Source organism: Falco rusticolus, chromosome Z (genome assembly GCF_015220075.1).
Source record: "Falco rusticolus isolate bFalRus1 chromosome Z, bFalRus1.pri, whole genome shotgun sequence".
NCBI lineage: Eukaryota > Metazoa > Chordata > Aves > Falconiformes > Falconidae > Falco > Falco rusticolus.
Window position 1 is genome coordinate 34,644,622 of NC_051210.1, and position 19,959 is coordinate 34,664,580.

General features: G+C 40.6%; 1 protein-coding gene and 1 long non-coding RNA gene across 2 annotated transcripts in view; one reads left to right on the forward strand and one right to left on the reverse strand.

Annotated features, from left to right (window-relative positions):
• SLC12A2 (solute carrier family 12 member 2) overlaps nucleotides 1–1,860 on the forward strand; it is a 60,338-nt gene extending 58,478 nt beyond the window's left edge. The window contains exon 27 of the mRNA XM_037373494.1: nucleotides 472–1,860. Within this exon, the coding sequence (XP_037229391.1) occupies nucleotides 472–607 (136 nt within the window). The 3' untranslated portion in view covers nucleotides 608–1,860. The remainder of the gene's footprint in view (nucleotides 1–471) is intronic.
• A 754-nt stretch (nucleotides 1,861–2,614) lies between these two features.
• On the reverse strand, nucleotides 2,615–5,388 carry LOC119141299. Its single transcript, XR_005101895.1, has 2 exons — nucleotides 5,262–5,388; nucleotides 2,615–4,636 (listed from the first exon to the last, which is right to left on the reverse strand). It is a non-coding gene; the product is annotated as an uncharacterized LOC119141299 (long non-coding RNA).
• Nucleotides 5,389–19,959: the final 14,571 nt, after the last annotated feature.

Genomic DNA, 19,959 nt, shown 5'->3' on the forward strand with positions numbered 1-19,959 from the left:
CCTTAAAGGCCTGCTTCAGAGCTCCATGGAGAAGTACTACAAGTGAAGTTTGAGTAGGGTAAATGGTAGTTTTTTCAAAAGAAAAGAGTATGGCATGTTTTGGAAGGACTGTGAGAAGGAATATTAGACTGCACCAATCTGGCATTGTCAGAAAAAGCTGTGGTTTAAAATCTTGAAGAGGCTCTCAAGAAACTGTCTTCAACTGAGGAGAATTCTGCTTGAAACTACCTGAATGCAAAATGGTGGTAAGAGGCCAGAAATGAGGGGCAAACAGACATAAAGGCCTGTGGTGCTTAAGGTACAAACTCTCGTTAAGTGAATTCTGAGGAAATAACCAAGAACTAGAAAGGTTAGGAAAGATAACTTGTATCTACCTTTTTGCAGAGTTGTTCTTTCATATTTCTATGATAAGACTTGTACTCCAGCAGGTTTTTCTAATTGTTGAATGCTTTTTTTCCTTGTGAATTGTAGGAGTTTGCCAGTTGCACGAAAAGGTGCAGTTTCTAGTGCACTATACATGGCCTGGTTAGAAGCGCTTTCTAAAGACCTGCCACCAATTCTCCTTGTTCGTGGGAATCATCAGAGTGTTCTTACCTTCTATTCCTAAGAGTACTGCACATTGGACAGCTATGATGAAATGGTACTTCAGTGCCCAGGGGAGAGCGACTGACAGTTGATATATTAACATCACAAAGGCAAAAAGTGACTTCTTTCACTATTTCACTGACTTGAAAGCACACAAGGAAAGTCACTGTATTTCTAAAGTTGTGACATCTTCAGTTTTATTCTATATTTTCTGTAATTTAATCTTGCTTAATGGGGGAGGATTCCTTGTTAGACTGAAGACAGAGAGGCTTTTTGTTTGCTATTTGAATAGCAGCAATAAAATGTTTTATTTTTAATCAATGAAAGGATTATAGATTTATAAAAGCCTTTTAGCCTTGAGGTGCCTTCTGAAATTAACCAAATCTCATCCATACATCCTGTTTTGTAAATTTATATGGAATGTCAAAATCTGCCTTCAACTAAGAGTTTAGATCAGACTTCCTTTAGTTTCTAGTATCTTCCATGTTACAATAAAAATGAATGCTGCTTTTCAGTCTTCTTCCATTGAGCTATTAGGTCTTAGTACTGTACGTTTTCTATTGTCAGAAAGATTTTGGCTTTTTATTATTGTATCTGTTAGATTTAAAGGTGAGAATTGGGGCAGGTCAGTTGAACTAAAACTCCTGATGTTATTGTCAAGACTTTGTGCTACTAAGTTTTGTAACAGTTAAAATAAAACTAACTCTACTAGCAGAGAGCATCCTTTTCTCAAATTTGACAATGTATACTACTTTGACACTAGTCCAAAATAAACAGCTAACATTAGCTACCTTGGTAAAGGATACTGGTTAATCTTTGTTCTGTAACTGTAATATGAAACTAAATTCATCTTACTGGCTGAGGCTTTTTGTCTTGCTACGCATTAGAAGAAAAGAAAAAGACCTGTCCTAGTTCTTAGCCTATTATGTTTGGTGTCACTTTCACTTTACTTTGAAACAAAACTCAGCTTAAAGGCTTGAATGGGGATAATACAAGCAATGTGATGCTATCTAACAGAAAACAGTAAACACTATGTGGAATCTTGCTATCCAATATAAAGTGTAAAAGCTACAGTTCTCTTGCATTTTTCAACAAATGGTTAAAAGGACCACTGGTTACCAGGGGAGATGTTTTTAGGTCAATTCATTCAGTTGTCAGAAAATACAGTTAGTCTTATTAAATAATACTCAGGTTTGATTGTCTATCAATTTAGATCTATTCCATACATCCTGCTTTATATATTTTCTATGTTCAATAAAGAAACTGCCAATCTTGTGTGCCCTTTCATTGCATATTTTGAAAACTTCATAATGCAGTCTATTATGAACACCCACACAAGAAATTTCACTTGAGCCTTTGTATAGAGGGCTAGTAATGTGAACTGTTTTTAGGTAATCCTTTCTATCCAAAATATACTAGGAATTTAAAAAACATGTCACAAGTTTTTGATACTTGCATTGGACATGCTACTGGATCAGTTTATCAGCAGTTGCGTGACTTTCATTTATGCATGTGCAGAAAAAGGGTATTTTTATGCCAAATGTAAGTGTTCACTTTTGAAGAACGAAGCGTAATCGTGTGGCAAGGTAGAGGTTCAAGTAGTCATTAAAAGTAAAAACATTCTACACAGTGCAGTATACACTGCTGCCAAGTTCCTGGTAAACTGCAAAAAATCTTTTTGCTGTTTTTGTCTGTTGGGTTTGAGACTATGAATAATTTCACTTCAAAAAATAAGAAAAAAACCATGCATGTTGTGCTGCTGTGAGATAACTGACGCCAGCATGAACCCAGCTTCTTATGATAAACTTAAGACAGTTTGCAGTAAAAGCACTGTTTCTTTCCAGGCAAGAGGGTGGGGATCAAAATTACCAACATATCTATTACAGGTTTTACAGTGTTTTCTAGGGTGTAAGGAAGTCGCATTGTGAATATGGAATCATTGCCATGTTTATTCTTTGTGGGTTACATTCTTTTGAACAGATGGACAGTAAGGCATGGACTTAGTGCTGCTATGTTTTTTTTTTTAAAAAAAAAAAGTTAAATGTGCGCAGGTACACTTATTTAAAAGGTGTTTTGCCCATTCAGGAAACCATTGCTTGTGATCTGTAACACAGAAACCAAATGAAGTGTGTGTATACATGCATATATGTGTATAAAATTATATAAAATATATCTAAATATGCATATGGGGATAGTTAAGGTAATGTGTGTGAAATAACGTAGGATGCTTTTCACATGCACTCTCAGAAGTCCACTAACGCCAGACACGAGGTCAAGTTTCAAGGTTTTTGCTACACTAAAATTTCAATTGTTTGCAGCAGATGTCAGTTAGTGGCAGCCACTCCAACTTCTGCTTTGATTTTGACACCAAATTTAGTTTTGCTCCAATCATGATTAATTACTTGAAAAATGAAATCACTTACATGTGGCAATTCATACCTTCTATAGATTAGGTTTCTTTGTATGGATTTAGAAAGACAGTAATAGCTGGAGGAAATCAACTATTTATTTGTTCACTTGTATTTAGGTTTCCTTTTACATACATTCTTTTTATATGCTTTTTCTGACATTGCGTATTTAAAAATAACAATTTAAAGATCTGAGCGTTAGTGGGTAATGGCCCACTTGGTTCGAAGATGTGAGATTTGACATTGTACTGTAACTGTCACACACAAATGCTTTTCTAATGTTTTAACGTAATTATTGCAGTTAATACTTTGTACCAGGGGGATGTCACTGCAATAAAAGGAAGTGAATTCAATACAACTGCTTGTCTAACAAAGCCTTTTTTTTTATTGGTGGGAGATAGGGAATAATAATTCTAGTTTAATGGGTTAATGCTGAAAATAGTTCCCGATACGTGAATATGCTTATTGCATGTATCTAACCCTGTCCTTTATTGTGGAATTTGCTTAGGACCATGAGTTGTGAAGGTGTCTGGTATAAGTGTGTTTTTCTTCGGGGAATGTTTACTGCTACTGGGTTAGAACAGTGGTGATTGCATAACAAAAATAAACCTTGTTTTGCTCTTGAACATTTGTCATGACTTGCCATGCAATGCAGACCAATTCCTAATATGTTTAAGCTGGAACATTAGTATCTGAAAACTTGTTCCAATTACACAACTTGTTGTATTTCTGAATACAATTAAGAACCTTCTAACTCCTCTTTTTTTCCCCCTCAAAGTAGTAGTTCAGTGGGATGTGAAGAAATATATTGGGAAAATAACTTCTGAAAAGACTTGACTGCAAATGCAGGACACATTTGGCCTTAACTCCTCTAATGTACACTTAACTAGAAACTGGTTGAAAAAAATCTAAGTTGAAGAGCATAATGAGAAACAACAAGTTTTCTCATACTAAATAATACTTAAAGCCACTGAAGAACTTTTTAACCTCATTAATTTTGGTGTTTTCTAAGCACCCGGCTGAATATTGTTGAAAATCAACATTTAATAAAATCAGACCCTCACTATGTATTTTTTAATTTACTACACACTTAAGTTTTTCCGTGCATCTAAATCTAGGCCTTGAGAGTGAGGTTTAGAGCCCAGTGGAATGGGAAGGCTTTGTTAAAGGTAAACTGCCAACTTCTATGGCATTGGCTCTAACCCATTTCAGTATATAAAGCTGCAGAGGAGAAGGTATGCAGCAGTTTTTCTAGATCCTAGTTGCTGGACAAGTAGTTGATCCAAATAACGACACAGTACCGTTGGCTGAATTCACAGGTGAGTAAATTCATGTATGCTTTTGAACCTAAAAAAATGAAAATTGGATCAAGGTTGATCTCATGACTGAGCTACACAATCACTGAATGTTCACACTGCACAGTAACCTGTTTTGGTTTTGTTTTGAAACAGGAAAGCTGGACTCGCTTCGCCTTAGTGCATGTTCTTCACTGCTGTAGTTATGCTTCTTGTATAACCTCTGTGGGATCCTGTAGATCTTGTGGGTTTATGTTCAGCAGGAGTGGGAGGTTAGGCTTCAGGTCTGTGAGACTGTAGAGGCATTGGATGGTGTTCTGCTCCGATACCCCATTGCCTTGCTTCCCTCTGCAGGGTGAAAAACAAGTGCTTACTAATGCATCACCGAATCTTGCTACTCAGCCTCTCAATAGCACGGTGTGGAAAAGGTTTTCAGAGTTGAGACTGTGGGTAGGTTGATGGAGGCTGATGCCTGCATTTAGAAGAGGGAGAAAGAAGCTGGTAACAATCATCAGTTCATGTAACTTTTGAACTGGAGGAGTAAATGCTGAAGCAGTAGCATGCCCCTCTGATCAGCATGGAAGACCTTTCTTTCAAAACATAAAGCACTTCATATGCACCACTGAGCATCTGACAATGACAAAAGAAACTGTACTCTACCCTGTGGGCTGTAAACATCAAACTTGCTGATGAGGTGCACAACCAGAAGTTACCTGTGTGGCCAGGCATGAGTCAAGCCCATGCCGACTGCTTACATCCACGTTCGTACGGGTGTGAGTAGTTACAGAATGGAGAGAAGGAACTGAAGAACAGCTGCTTTGCTGGTCCTGCCCTTGATCTGCTCGCTCTGTTCCAGCATGGCTTTGTAGCTCCAGGTACCGGCTCCCCACCCCGCCCTCGGCCAACTTGCCTCCCTGCACGGCCTGTGCGCGCCCAGGAGTGCCATCACCACGGCCTGCGCAGCCGCGCTTACCTGCGCGTCACAATGCAGTGCGGAGACGGCGAATGGAATCGTGCAGGATTTAAAATGTCACGCAATGCTGAATTTTACCTTTTTAACCATCCTTTGCCCGAAGAACCCCACTCCCCATCCCACCGCCCTTCGGGCCGCGCTGCTAAAGCCCCGCCCCCGCCTCTCCCGGCAGCCCCGCGCCCCTATTGGCTGTGGGCGACTCTCCTCGTCCTCTTATTGGCTGCTGCCAGAGGCGGGCCGCTGGTCCTGTCTCTTGGGTCGGCCGTTAGGCCGCCGGCGGGGGCGGACGGTGGCAGCGGCAGCTGGGCAGCGGGCGGGGCGGGGCCCGAGGGGGCGGGGCGGGGCCCGAGGGGGCGGGGCGGGGCCCGAGGGGGCGGGGCGGGGCCCGAGGGGGCGGGGCGGGGCCCGAGGGGGCGGGGCGGGGCCTCCGCCATCAGCCGCTCTTGCGGGCTTGCCGTCAGTCAGCCCTTTGTAAAGTGCGCCCTGGTGTGTGGTCATGCGTGGCGTTGTGTGTTGGCACTGCTTTTCATTCGTTTCCGTGAAGCGTTACAAAATACGCTTTTAATAAGGATCTAATAGCAGTAGCACCTGGGCGTGAGAAGGGCTCGGAGCTCTGCTCCCACTGTGTGGGGACTCGGGAAAGCAGGCCCTGACGGGCTGTAGCCAAAGCAGATTCTAGTGAGAGGTTCTAGCTCTAGGTACCTTGTCTTCATAGCCCCTCAGTTCCCGTCCACAGTAATAATCACAAAATCCTGCTAATAAAACATTAATTGTAGTGAAAGGAATAGGAAATACCGTCTCCTTACAGTTTCCTAGGCATTCAGACTAGGCTGGGACCGCCAGGTGGCAGCACCGGCTGCCAGCATTTAGACTCGGACTCGGGTTAGAAAAGACCCCGAGACAACCCAGCCCAGGCGTTACCCCGGCAGAGCCAAGGCCACCGCTGAACCCTGTCCCCAGGTGTCTGCAGATCTTTTAAAAACCTCCAGGGATGGTGATTCCACCACTGCCTCGGGCAGCCTCTTCCAATACTTTACAGCCCTTTCAGTGAAGAAATGGTTACCAATATCCCATCTAAACCCTCCCTGGCACAACTTCAGGCTGTTTCCCCCCATCCTAGTGTTTGTTACCTGGGAGAAGAGACTGACACCCACCTTGCTACAGCCTCTTTCAGGTGGCCATAGAGAGCCGTAAGGTCCCCCCTGAGCCTCCTTTCCTCCAGGCTAAACAACCCCAGTTCCCCCAGCTGCTCCTCATAAGACTTGTGCTCCAGACCCTTCACCAGCTCCGTTGCCCTTCTCTGGACAGGCTCCAGCACCTCTACGTCCCTCCCCTGGTACAACTTGAGGCTGTTTCCTCTTGTCCTATCGCTTGTGATCTGGGAGAAGAGACCTACCACAACCTGCCTACAATCTCCCCCCCGAGTTTCCTCTTCTCCAGACTAAACTACCCCAGTTCCCACAGCCCCTCCACCTAAGATTTGCTCTCCGGACCCTTCAACAGAGTTGCTGCCCTTCTCTGGACATGCTCCAGCATTCTATATTCCTCTTGATGTAAAGGACCCAAAACTGAACACGGGATTTAAGGAGCAGCCTCACCAGTGCCAAGTACAGGGGGACCATCACTTCCCTAGCCCTGCTGGCCACACTGTTTCTGGTACAAGCCAGGATGCTGTTGGCCTTCTTGGCCACCCGGGCACGCTGCTGGCTCATGTTCAGCTGGCCATCAACCAACACGCCCAGGTCCTTTTCTGCCGGGCAGCTTTCCAGCCACTCTACAGGATTACTGTAGCGTTGCATGGGGTTGCTGTGGCCCAAGTGCAAGACCCAGCACTTAGCCTTGAACCTCGGACAGCTGGCCTCGGCCCATAGATCCAGCCTGTGCAAAACCCTCTGCAGAGCCTTCCTACCCTCAAGCAGATTAGCATTCCCACCCAGCTTGGTGTTGCTTGCAAATTTATTGAGGGTGCACTCCATCACCTCATCCAAATAATTGATAAAGCTATTAAATGGAACTGGCCCAGTGCTGAGCCCTGGGGAACAGCAGTTGTGACTGACTGGCTGCCAGCTGGATGTAACTCCATTCACCATCACTCTTCAGGCTTGGTCATTTAGCCACTTTTTTTGCCAAAGAAAAGTACACCTGTCCAAGCCATGAGCAGCCAGTTACTCAAGGAGAATGCTGTGGAAGATGGTGTCAAAGGCTGGTCACCTTGTCATAGAAAGAGATCAGGTTAGTCAAGCAGGACCTGCTCTTCCTAAACCCATGCTGGCTGGGTCTGATCACCTGGTTGTCCTGGTTGCCACGTGATGGCACTCAAGATGCTCTTCTCCATAACAACACCAAGGTCAGACTGACAGGCCAGTAATTCCCTGAATCCTCCTTCCAGCCCTTCTTGTAGCTGGGCATCACTTTGGCTAACCTCCAGTCAACTGGGACCTCTCTAGTTAGCCAGAACTGTTGATAAATGATGGAAGGTGGCTTGGTGAGCACTTCTGCCAGCTTCCTCAGTACCCTCAGGTGGATCCCGTCCAGCCCCATAGACTGATGTTGTCTAAGTGGTGCAGCAGGTCACTGACCATTTCCCCTTGGATTATGGGGGCTTTATTCTGTTCCTTGTCCCTGTGTTTCAGCTCAGGGGGCTGGATACCTGGAGAACAACTGGTCTTACCATTAAGGACTGGTAAAATCTTACCATTTCAGGTAATGCCTGAAACTGCACTCTCAAATATGGTCTTGCACTGTTCTTTTGGTTTCATAAGCTAAAGAACAGTGCTTTTAATAAACTTAACACATATCAGCATAACAGTATTATTTTGCATTTTTTCCATAATTTTGACTGTGGATAGGAGAAAAGTTAAATATTAATTCCCCCCTCCCCCTCCCCCTTTGTTGGAAAAATTACCTGGTTTTGTTCTTAAGGATGTAGAAATCTCCATGCAGATGCTGCTTGTTGACTTCAAACTGCCTTTATACCACCCAGTAACCATAATTTCATAAAACACCCGGTGATGCTTGCTTTTTTCAGTATCTGTTTCCAGTTGTCTTAGCCTTAGAGAGCAGCCAGGTACATGCTGCAGTCAGAAAGAGAAGAGAGACCTTAGAAAACAAAACAGACTGACATCTAGTTCCAGAGTGATCCATAACATTACAGCAAGGTATTTTTGCTTCATAAGTAACAAACAAGAGAAATGTCCACCACCTTCTACAAGTACAGAGAGAGGGGCAAGATGATAAAAGCTTTACATCACTCCAAAATATCCAGGTACTAGCTATCTGCAGTGTTGGAGGAAACGCAATAGTGTAGCACTAGGCATTTCCAAGCTTATTAAGCTTGAGAATAACTATTACCACTCTGTTGGTGTGTTTTGCAACTATTAACTACATCTTGGAACATGTCTTTGGAATTAAATTTTTCTCTGCAAAACAGATGGTAAAAATGGATTCACAAGCAAAGGATTTCCACAGGAGGCTCTGGCTGAAAATCAGAGAGCTGTGATTAGTCTTGAAACATGCTCACTCCGAGTCCTGTATGGCCGTTCATTCTTTCAGACCAGGCTGCCTGGCTGTTTGGTTGAACCGCAGTGTTGTGAATTATAGGGAGTCTTGAATAGTTCCATCGTACTACCGTTAACAATTACATAGATTAACAATTAGAACAGTACTAAAAAAAATTATACATGAAGCAGGAGATGGGATGTATGTATGAAAGAATATGCCAGATAATCAAATGTTAGCTTGGGTGTTTTGTAAGTATTATAGTCATTTTAGTGCAACTCATCTCTGATGAGCAGTGGGGGTAAAGAAAAAAATTCAAAACTGCAAAAATATAAGCACAAAGTTAAGCATGTTGCTTGTAGTAAAACATAGTAGTTTAAGCACCAGTAATGCAGAAATCACGGCAGATCAAAGCACAGTGACTGCCAAGAGGAACTTGCACCTCAAAGGAAATGACACTTTAAGGAGTCAACCAACAACAGCCATTCACAGTATTAACACATGAAATCAAGGCTAACCACAGAATAGTGTTGCCTTTCACATGGGATTTTGGCTAACCTCATATAGAATTTCATTTTACTTTTGATTGCACAGTTGAGTGTTGTTACTTTAAGAGTCTTCATTGTCACTAAAATCTTCCTGTATTCTTCAACCAGCAACAGTATTATTTCAGACATGGTAGAATGTCATGGGAAAACACAAGCTTTGGCAAATACATGCCAAATCTTACTAAGCACTCTTTATCTTTTATTTTTTAATTTTAACTATATTGCAGGGTTTGGGGTTTGCTGTTTTCTTGTTCTTACCATGTTTGTAAGCATCTAGAAAAATGAGGCTTGATTCTCAGCAAGGACCCGGGAGTCACCATGATGTAAATAATTCCAAAGGATAAAAAAAAAAGGACTTTATGTTTACTTGTCAACTCTGGGAACAAAGCATCCTCTCTAGCCAGAAAACAGATCTGACTTTTTCCATCCTGTACTATTGGCCAACCCTGAAACTCTTAGGTTGTTCTAGAAAACTCATTCTGTTCCAGGCAGAAAACATATGCCAGCATTAATTTATGATTTGGAGTCTGTCTTTGCAAATGTATTTGTGTGCCGTCCTCCAAATGCATCATAATCAAGAAATTTTCACTTTCCCAGGATTAGGCAAGATTAGTAATAAAAAGCAACTTCTCCTACTGTAACTTTGACTATAGGTAGGCTACCTCTAAGTAAAGGGCAACAGGTTCTGAGCTTGTAGTTCTGTCCTTGTTCTGGCAGTCATTAACTGTATTCTATGGTGGCTTTTATGCCAGGAAGTGACTTCGTGGCAGATTTGGGATTCAGATCAAATCCTGATTTCTAGGATTTGCTGTGAATACTAGGAATATTCTCCTTTCCCTTTAATGGGAAAGAGTTTTAAGTGAATCTGTTGTAATTACTTCTGACTTTAAACATTCCTGTTTTGTGGGATAATTAATTGTTACTACTGAAAAAAAATTATAAATCAAATACATAACACAGCTTTTTCCTTCAGTCCATAAACCTAAGGTAAGATGCAAGCTATCTACTTCTTGGCTTCTCTACAATACATGCATGGATCTTTGAAATTAGTTTGTGGTATATGGAGCTGGAAGGAATGACAAGGTTCTTCCTAAGACTTAAGATTTTCATGGTGGCTGTAGTAATGGTGGGGCTGGTCAGGTCATGTCGTTTGACAGATCTTTGAAGTTTGTATTGTTCATTCTCCAGGTGAGCCACTAGTGAGCAGTATTTTTATGGATAAGGTACAATTTCTTTTTCTTAACTTTAAAAAACATTAGAAAAAATCTTTTACTCTCCCACCTGCCTTCCTGGCTCTGCTTTAGTAAGAGAGATGCAAACTTAAGAAATGGTAAGCGCATTTTTGGCTCTTGCTGGTTTTTTGAGAACTGTTTAAAAAACAAAGCTCCAAGTTCTTTTCCAGAACTGAGTATCACATAGAAAGTTTTAAGGTACCTGGTTGTATTTTGGGGATTTTCATACTTGTAAAATATATCATTTTGGAAGAGACCTGTGGAGGCCATCAAGCACAGCCCTCTTCTCAAAGCAGCTCTACATACATCAGATTGCTCAAGGCCTTGTCAGATTGAGTTTTTAATATCTCCAAGGCTCTCTGGGTATCTGTTCTAGTGTTCAAATTACAAGTTTTCATCGTAAGGATGGTCAAATCAGACTTTCCCATGTTGCAGCTTTTCTGTTGCCTCTCATCTTGTTGTCCACCAGGGAGAATGCACCTCCACTAGGTTATTGAAGACATGGAAAAGGTCTCTCCACTGCTTTCTTGTCTTAAGATGAAAAAATTCAGTTTTCTGAATCTTCTCTTATGTGTTGCATGCTTTAGCGCAGTAACCAGTCATCTGGGTGACTATGCTGGACTTGTTTATTTCCTTAGTATTTTGCTGCAAGTGAGCTGAAGCCCATTTGACTGTTCTAAATATCTCTCACTAGCTTCACTTCCAACTGAGCTTCAGATTTCCAAACTTCATCCTTGTACACTTGGTCAATGTACTGGTGTTGTTCATGGGCATCCAGTCCCTGCATCCCTTCTCTGTACTGGTGTTTGATTGCATGCCATTGTTTCATCTGTGCTGGCCTTCTGCCATACTTGCTCAATTTCCTGCACATCTGATTGGAAGGTTCTTGTGCTTTTAAGAGGTGGTTGTTGAAGTTCAGCTGGCTTTTCTTGGTCTCTTTGCCCTGCAAGCCATCTCCTGTGGGAACATGCTGCACAGATCTTAAAAGAAGCCATAGACTGCCCTCCTGTAGTCCAGGGCTGTAATTCTACCTTTTGTCTTGCTTACTTCTCTCAGGATTTTAGACTCCGCTCTTTGTCATAGTTGCTGCATCCAGGACTGATGTAGACCTTTATATCCCTAGCCAATTCTCTCTTTTGAGAAAACAGATTCAGCAGAGAGTTTGTCCTAGGTGGCTTTTTGAGCAATTGCATCAAAAAATTATCACAAAGAGACTCAAGAAATCTCTTTAATTGCTTTCCCAGCTGTATTGCCCCTCCAACAGATACTGGTGTGTTTCAAATACTCTGTAAGTACCAGAGCCTGTGATCAGGTGACTTCTTGCAGTTGTCCATTTTGAGTATATTCTGAGACGTTTACATATATATTCTTAGGAGAATAGAAAGGAATATAAGGTCACTTGCAAAAATGTAAGAGACATCCCATGTCCCAGCTTAATTGTTGAGAGAGTCTGCCACAACATCAGCTGTGAAATAGTATGTCGAAGCCAACTGGCAGGAGATGAATCCATGTGAATGAGATCCTGTGGTTCTGAGTTGTGTTTTGGAGATGACATCATAAGTGTAAGGGAATTTTAAAGAATGGGATTTTAAATGGAAACTATTAACTGGCATATTCAAATCACCCAAGGATGAAAGAAAGATGGATTATAGAGGTTAGGATTATAGAGGTTAGTGGAGTGCATGTTTTGGGTGTGAGAAGAAAACTGGAGACTCAGAGGACACAAGGGATAGACTGAGAAGATGCATGAGCCATGAAATAGAATTAGGGTTCAATAGATGAGGAGGATGCTGAGAAGAGGAGGAAGGCCATATCTTTGTTACCAGTTTTTCTCTCACTTTTCTGGAAAGAAGTAAAGGTTTGTGTAGAAAGTTAAGTTTATATAAAAAGGCATTAGAGAAGTGCTACAGGATACCTGGAAATGCAGATGTGGCGTGTTACTTAATGAGGGTGTACCTGAAGAGGAAAACTTAGTTATGGAAGTAATCAGCTTAACATTTTGAATTATTTTTCTTGTTATTCCCATTTTCTATCAGATCTGGTGTGTAGAGTGTGTGAAGGCCTTCTGCGCATACTAATATCTTTTTTGTAAAAGCATAGTGTACTGTGGAAGTGCTTAAAGCATTTTGTTATTTTTTCTCACTTCTTTTCATCTTATTTCTTCATAATTAACCATGTAGTTGTGAAATACTTGATATTACTTGCATAACTTAAAATTTTGGATTTTGACAGCTTATGTGGACCATATTCCAGACTCTGCTTCCTCTTGCTTTTGAATAAATCTTGGGTTTTGTCTTCGTCACTTTAGAATATTGTTCTTGGTTGCTTTCATAACTAGCTTTCATCCTTGTTTGCTTGTTTGATGTAGACTGCATTCTACGTCTGAATTCCTAGTTCTGTGATATGCTACTACAGTAGCATGTGACAGTCTGTATATTTATGAGGACTGATGATGAATGTACTGCCTTTGGAGATGAGAGTTACAAATGTTATGGAGAAAAATATGGGGGAAATCATGACACTAGGAAATTGAGAGGCAACCTTTTTTAAAAAAGCAATGGCTGAAAGTGAAAAATTAAGAAAATCAGAGTGATTAATTAGGTAGAAACATTAAACAAAAGCAAAACTGAGCAGCTTTCCTAACCAGCTGGTGGTTATTTCACAAAAAATGTTATATAGTATTAACTGATGCTGTTAGTCTGAAAAGAGAGAAAGGACTGAGATAATTAAGAGTGGTTCCTTCTCATATCTGGAAGACATTTCTATTATATTAATTTTGGAAAGTATTGTCTGAGCAATAGAGAAGATAAATCTGGCACTGTGGCTGTAATGTTTTTGGATGTTCTGTGGAAAATATGACCCAATTTTCTGTGGAAGACTGTCTTGAAACTTTAGAAACTTTAAAAAAATACACTGCCTTCCCCAAAGGATGAATTTGATGGTTTTCTTTTTTTTTTTTTTTTTTTTTTTTTATTAACCATACCAAGTTATATACATACTTGAGGCCCATCTCACATTCTCTTTGCCACCTTTTGTCTTGCAAGCAGCAAAGTTTTGGTCGGCTTTTAATGTAACTTTATAGGAACAAGAGCTTTTCAATTATTTGCTTTGCTGGTGCTCAGTTCAATCATTGGTTACTGTGGCTTGTTTTTGTTGGCTGTTTCCTCTGGACTGTGCTTTCCTTAAGAACACATGTCTTGATGAAGGGTAGCTTAGTTTTGCTTTCACTGAAAGAAACTGAGGAACATGCAGGAGTAGACAGGACATTAAATACGAACAAAATACACAAAAGCCAGTCCAGTCCATTTAAAAAGGAAAGGATAGAGTGGGAAGACACTGATGTGCTTTCCAGCATGTTGTATTCGTATCAGTAGTGTGACTGAGTAATGCTGTCACATTCTGTTCCACGTTGCATGAAGCCACTGTTGCTCCTTTTCTTAGGACAGGAGGCTAAACTGAGGAAGTGGTGGATGTAACTCACTCCATTCATAAGGAAACAAGACTCATCTGTGGTTAGCTCTGTATTCCACAAACTCTTGTATTTTGAAGTGGACACATTTATAAAATTTACATCTGTGTTTTCAGCAGCTGAAAAATGACTTAGAACTATCAAATTTCCTTTCAAACAGTTGTCTTCTACTTTTATCTTGGCTTTAAAACTGGATTCCAGGACAGCTACCGCTTAGCCAGAAAACAGCTGTTTTGAGACTGAATGGTTCCTATTATTCTGAGGGATACTTAGAAATAGTGTTTCTTTGCATCATATGGTAAGCAGGCAAAGGAATTTGAGTCCATTTAATTAACAGCATGTCTGGTATACTTGGTATTTTCCATGGAGTGATATTAATAGATGGGCTACTTTAGGAGCTATCCCAATGAAGCTCAGCTCTGATTCAAGAGCAGCTATTTAAAACAATCTCTGTGTGCTTGATCAGTGTAACAATAGTACACACTGTAAAGATTTCACTGTGTTTTAGGCATATGGAAATTAAAGGCTTAAAATGCTGTGCATTATGTCTCAAAGAATACAATGGATGATTCAGAAAAGGCCTTTTGTACAAAGTTTAGAAGCCTGTTAAGAAACACAATGCACTTTCCAGGGATGGGGCTGCCATTGGCTAAACTGCCTGGTGAAATTAGTCTTAACAATTAAGAGACATAGAGCTGAGCTGTCTCAGTAGTGAGTTTGGCCTTTTACTACTACAAGTAGTAGTTGTTTCTTTGTTTTTAATTTGTCTTTTCTAAGCTGTGTGCACTGATTTATAAATTTAGTGACAGGCATTTCAACGCAAATCTTGATTCTTAACCATCAATTTTCAGCCTCTCAGCTAACAAACATCAGATCTTCTCAGGTTTTTCTATTTCATTTTTCATTTATAACTTAAAAATTTTCATTTATAACTTATAACTGGAAGACTAAAAAAGCCACAAACCCTCTTTGACATTTAATTGAATTAAATTCCTTTAGATAATTTCTTAGCAGTGTCTTACATTATTAACTTTGTGCATGGCTGGAAGATAATTTGGCAAAATGTTCATTGGTCCAGAAACAGATAACTTGTGGCCATTTAGTAATACATTTTCTAAATCATATTTTCTAAATGAAGTTAGATCAACTGTCAGTTGTTAGACCAAAGCAGTGCTGCTAACACAGGGATGTTCAGTCACTGCTGAGCAGCGCTTACACAGAGTCAGGGCCTTTTCTGCCCCTCGCCCCACCCCACCAGCGAGCGGGCTGGGGGTGCACAGGAACCTGGGAGGGGACACAGCCGGGACAGCTGACCCCAACTGGCCAAGGGGGTAGTCCATACTGTATGGTGCCATGCTCAGCATACACAGTTGCGGGTGGAAGGAAGGGTGACGTTCAGAGTGATGGAATTTGTCTTCCTGAATAACGATGATGTGTCAGGGAACCCTGCTTTCCTGGAGATGGCTGAACACCTGCCTGCCGATGGGAAGTAGTAAATTCTTTGGTTTGCTTTGCTTGTTTATGCGGCTTTTACCTTATTTATCAAACTGTCTTTATCTCAGTGCACAAATTTTCCCACTTCCACATTCCTGATTCTACTTTCATACCACAGGAGGGGAACAAGTGAGTCACTGTGTGGGGTTTAGTCGGTGGATGGGGTTAAACCATGACATGAAGAAATGGAAACTTTGTGGCTCTTGTAGGCTTGCTGAAAAATAACAAAAGATTATCTAAAAGAAACTGAAAATTTAACTGAAGGTAATATGAAGATGCTTTTTTTCCCTGAAAATATCAGGATCATGCTATTAGTAGAGCTGGAGTTTTCCTACAGATTTATTAGTTACATGTACTATTATAGTTCAACTATCCAGGTGAACAAATTTTGATTTAGTAAAAGTCTTCCCTGAAAGAAGTAATCTTAATATGTTTAGTGACCTAGTCTATAGGAGGTCTTATCTGAAACTTAGAAGGGGATTTGAGAAGGCGTACTGAAGAGAAATAAAAGCTGCAGCAAACTCATGAGTGAATTTATTGCATTCTTCAGCTGCATATTTGAATCACTGCCATGAAAATAAGGCATCCAGCAACACTGTGCCAAAAAATAACAGTCATTTTACAGTAAAATGGCCTTCAAAATGTGACACAGAAATTGTTAACTTAGTGTTTGCATAATTTATGAGTAATTTAGTTGGAAAAAAAAGGAACTGTGTGACTGCCAGATAGTGTGGGACTGAAGAGTTTGCTTCATTACTGAAGCTGAAGGTTGTGGCTACCCATAAAACTAGGACCTGGAAACAAGTGCAGCTCGGATGCTGAGGGTGCAAGAGCAGGCTAGGGCTATGCATTAGGCTGTGCTGAGTCAGTAAAGTTGAGAGAGATACTGGCAATGGCAATGTAAGTTTTGAGAGCTTAAACATATAATATGAAGGGTTTATGCTATTAAAAGCCAGTTCGGAAGTGGTAGGCATTGTTGGATTTTACCAGTTCATCTTAAAAATTCCCAGGTCTGATCACTTCATCATGAGTTAATTATGCATATACCCAGGTAAATATGCATGCATAAAATAGTAATGTAAACTTCCTGCCTCGTTATAGCATACCAGATGTGTCATATTTGTACTAAACAACTTTTCCTTATTATGTTAAATGTTTACAGGTGACTCAGTCTGTAGCTCATCTGTGTTTGCCAGTGTTGAGTGGCAGTTGTACTGCATAAATTTTTTCATTGTTTCCTATCTCAGGTGCTCATAATTGCCTTTATTTCTGATTGCTAAGAAATTAGGGCTCTTGGAAATGTTACATGAGTTGGGGAGAACACTGCAATTACTTTTTAAACTTGGGGGTGAACTACTTTGCAGGCTTTCTATTAAATTGGTAACTTTTTAATTGGTTATTTCTTGCCTACTTTCAGCCTTCTGCTAGATGATTTTCTGGAACAGACAAACCGGCAGTGAAACTTGTGCCTTTTGGCAATACGGTTTATCTGTTGCTTTTTCCTTAAAACTAATGTTTTTCAAAAAAATTGAATGTGCACTTGAGGGTTATGACCTGGTGGTTATTTGACACAAACCACCCCCTCCACACACACCACACACAGCCCCCCTTTTGTTTTCTTTGTCAGTGATGAATACAGGTCTAAAAGCAAATGGTAGAGAGAATAACCATGAATTTCCATAAGCTATCTCCACATGAAGAACAGTAAGACAGAAAGTTATGGCAATTATTTTATGGAATCAGAGATCCAGGTTTAGGCCTTTGTATTTGCATCACTTAGAAATAGAATGCGCTATTTTTGCTGAATAAATATATTGGGGTTGGGGTCCTCTTCTTGAATGCATGTATATTCTTCAGCTTCAAACCACAAGCCTTGAGAACACATTTGGTATTCAGCTTTCAGTTTGGTGATATGGCCTGAAATTAAAAATCTTTCAAAAATTCTGGTGTAGCAGAACCAGTAATTCATCAGTTCTCTTCACTGCAGTGAAGAGGGAGTGTCTGTGTAGCTATGTGCATATATATGTTCTCGTGGTGGGTTTTTTTGTCATTTTTTAGTAGTCTTGCACCAGGACAAATGTTGGTGGCAACTGACAGGGTTTTGTTGGGTCTACATTGGGCGAGAAATGCTATAGGATGAAGTATAAAAACATCAGCTATTTAAGTATATAAGCACTATAGAAATAGCAGAATTAGATAAAACTACAGTAACATAATAGTGCCAGCAGTAAAAAGAAAGATGACATGTTACTGTTCAATGAAACTTAATAGAAGTATTTCATATTTACTTTATGTAAGAACATCTTTAGACATAGGGTTTTAAAATGTACTGTGGACCGAAAGACTGCTGCAGTGCTGCTCTATTTATATTTTCTGGTTCAGATAGAGTGGGAACCTAGTGCTTCAATCTAGCGGTTTTCTTGTCTGGACTTTGACAGTCTTAGCTTTCCATGTGCTTTAATACTACTGCTGCTAAAACAGTGAGAATGGTTGTGCTTTTAAATATGTGAGTGTTTTTGCCTTAAGTTACTTTATAGATCTATGTACGCTTCCCTGTTTTAATGCATCAGCATATTGAATTGCTATTCATAGGACTGACTGGAGTTTAAACCCTTGAGGAAGAGTCCTGTGTTTCTCATTCATGACTGGTAATGTTCATTCTGTCACTTTGTCATTTCCTCATAGTGTTGCAGCAGCGATTTCCCAGATTAGTTAGATTTGAGCAAGCTCTGGGTCCTTTTGTTTAGGATACATGGTAGTGCAGTGTAGATACATGTTCATGCATGGAAATGCTGCTGATCTCCTGCTTTGGCCTTGGAGTTCAGAATTCTAAACCTCGAAATCCCTGTTTTGCATGAAAGTGATGGCATACCACCAACTGTTTCTGCTGACATTCCTTGTGTCTCAAGATCTGGTTTTTGCCACAGGTGGAAACACCTCATTCTTGACAAGCCCAAGCAGCGAGGAGGCCTTGCTTGTATAGAATCATGTCCAGATACATAGGTTAAACATTTTTGTGAACACCCATGCTGACATACAATTGGCATTCTTGAAACAAGCTTCACAGACCACATGAGAAGTGACCTCTTTCATCAGTTCTGTAAGACTATGGCAGCAAAGTACTTACTTCCTATCTCTGCTATAGCAATTTGATGTCAAATACATAAGCAGTTGCACTAGGCATTACAATTTTATTTTAGATATAAAATGTTGTACTTCTGCTCTCATGTTTTCCTGCTCTCCTGCTTTAAGAAGTGTGAATGTAGAGTTGGGGCCTTCATCCCCTCAAAGTCCATAAATCAGCCCTTTTCTGTGATTTAAGACACGTCTGCTGAACAGCGCTGGTTAGTTCAGGTGCTTAGGTTACAGTTGTAACACACGGGAAGAATGAATAGGCACATTTAGGGCAGTAAGATTTTTGCTGTATTTAGTTTTGCAGTGCATTGTCACTGCTGAATTCTGTGCATTTAGCACAAAGGCAGGCTCTTCAGCTGTCAGTGTGCAGACCATATCGATTACAGCAAATTTTAACTAGTCATTCCAAGTCAGTCTAATAAAATCCCATAGAAAAGTAGTCCTTTATAGAATGCTGGCTGGAGAGCCTGGCTTATGAAAAACTGTTATCGGCCCATTCTTTCAGACAAGGAACATGAAGGAACTGGGTGGTGTTTGAATTGCTGTAGCGTTACTGCTGGTTAAAGAGGTGTGGCTATGGAGAAAGGACACGATGTGCTAAGAAATAATTACTGGATGCTTGGACGCAGCAATACTCCCAGCAATGCTGTCTTGTCTATTGAATTGGAGCCATGCTTGCAGATGAAGGAGCCCTAAAAGGTCTGTACACTCTTCTTTGACTCTGACACGTACAAAGAGGTCAAAAACTCTGGAGCATTTGAGGATAGGAAAGGAGGCAAGCATTCTTTGAGGGGCCTGGTAATATTGTGGGGTTACAGTAAACATGCCAAACCTTAGTGCTGGCATGTTGGAAAAGCAAATGTTTAGATCAAGGGCTGAGGGGCCGAGTCCTTGCAGTAAAGCTGAAAAACTGGAAGTCTTTCCTCAAAAAGAAATTTTAGGTTATCAATTATTTATGCATACGTATTTTAGAATTATTGTAATGACGAAGTATCACAGACTTGCTAGAATAGCTGGAGTGTACTGGCGAAGTCCTCGCTGCCTAGGGCTAGCTCAGACACTACCTTCACTCACTACAGCCTTGCTTCAGATTGCCAAGAGGTTTATACCGCAGCCTCTTAAATAGACAATTTTCATTTTACTGTTGGCAACAGATTTTGGTGTTTTGTAGCTTTCTGTAACACTGGTCTTTCTGTGCATGTGTAGTCAGCTTTCTCATTAAATGTTTAGAAATAAAAAGGTTATAGGCTATTAAAGGCTAGAGTTTGGAGAAATGGGTATGCAAATATACACTGTGACAGGATGGGTGGAAAGGAAGTGGC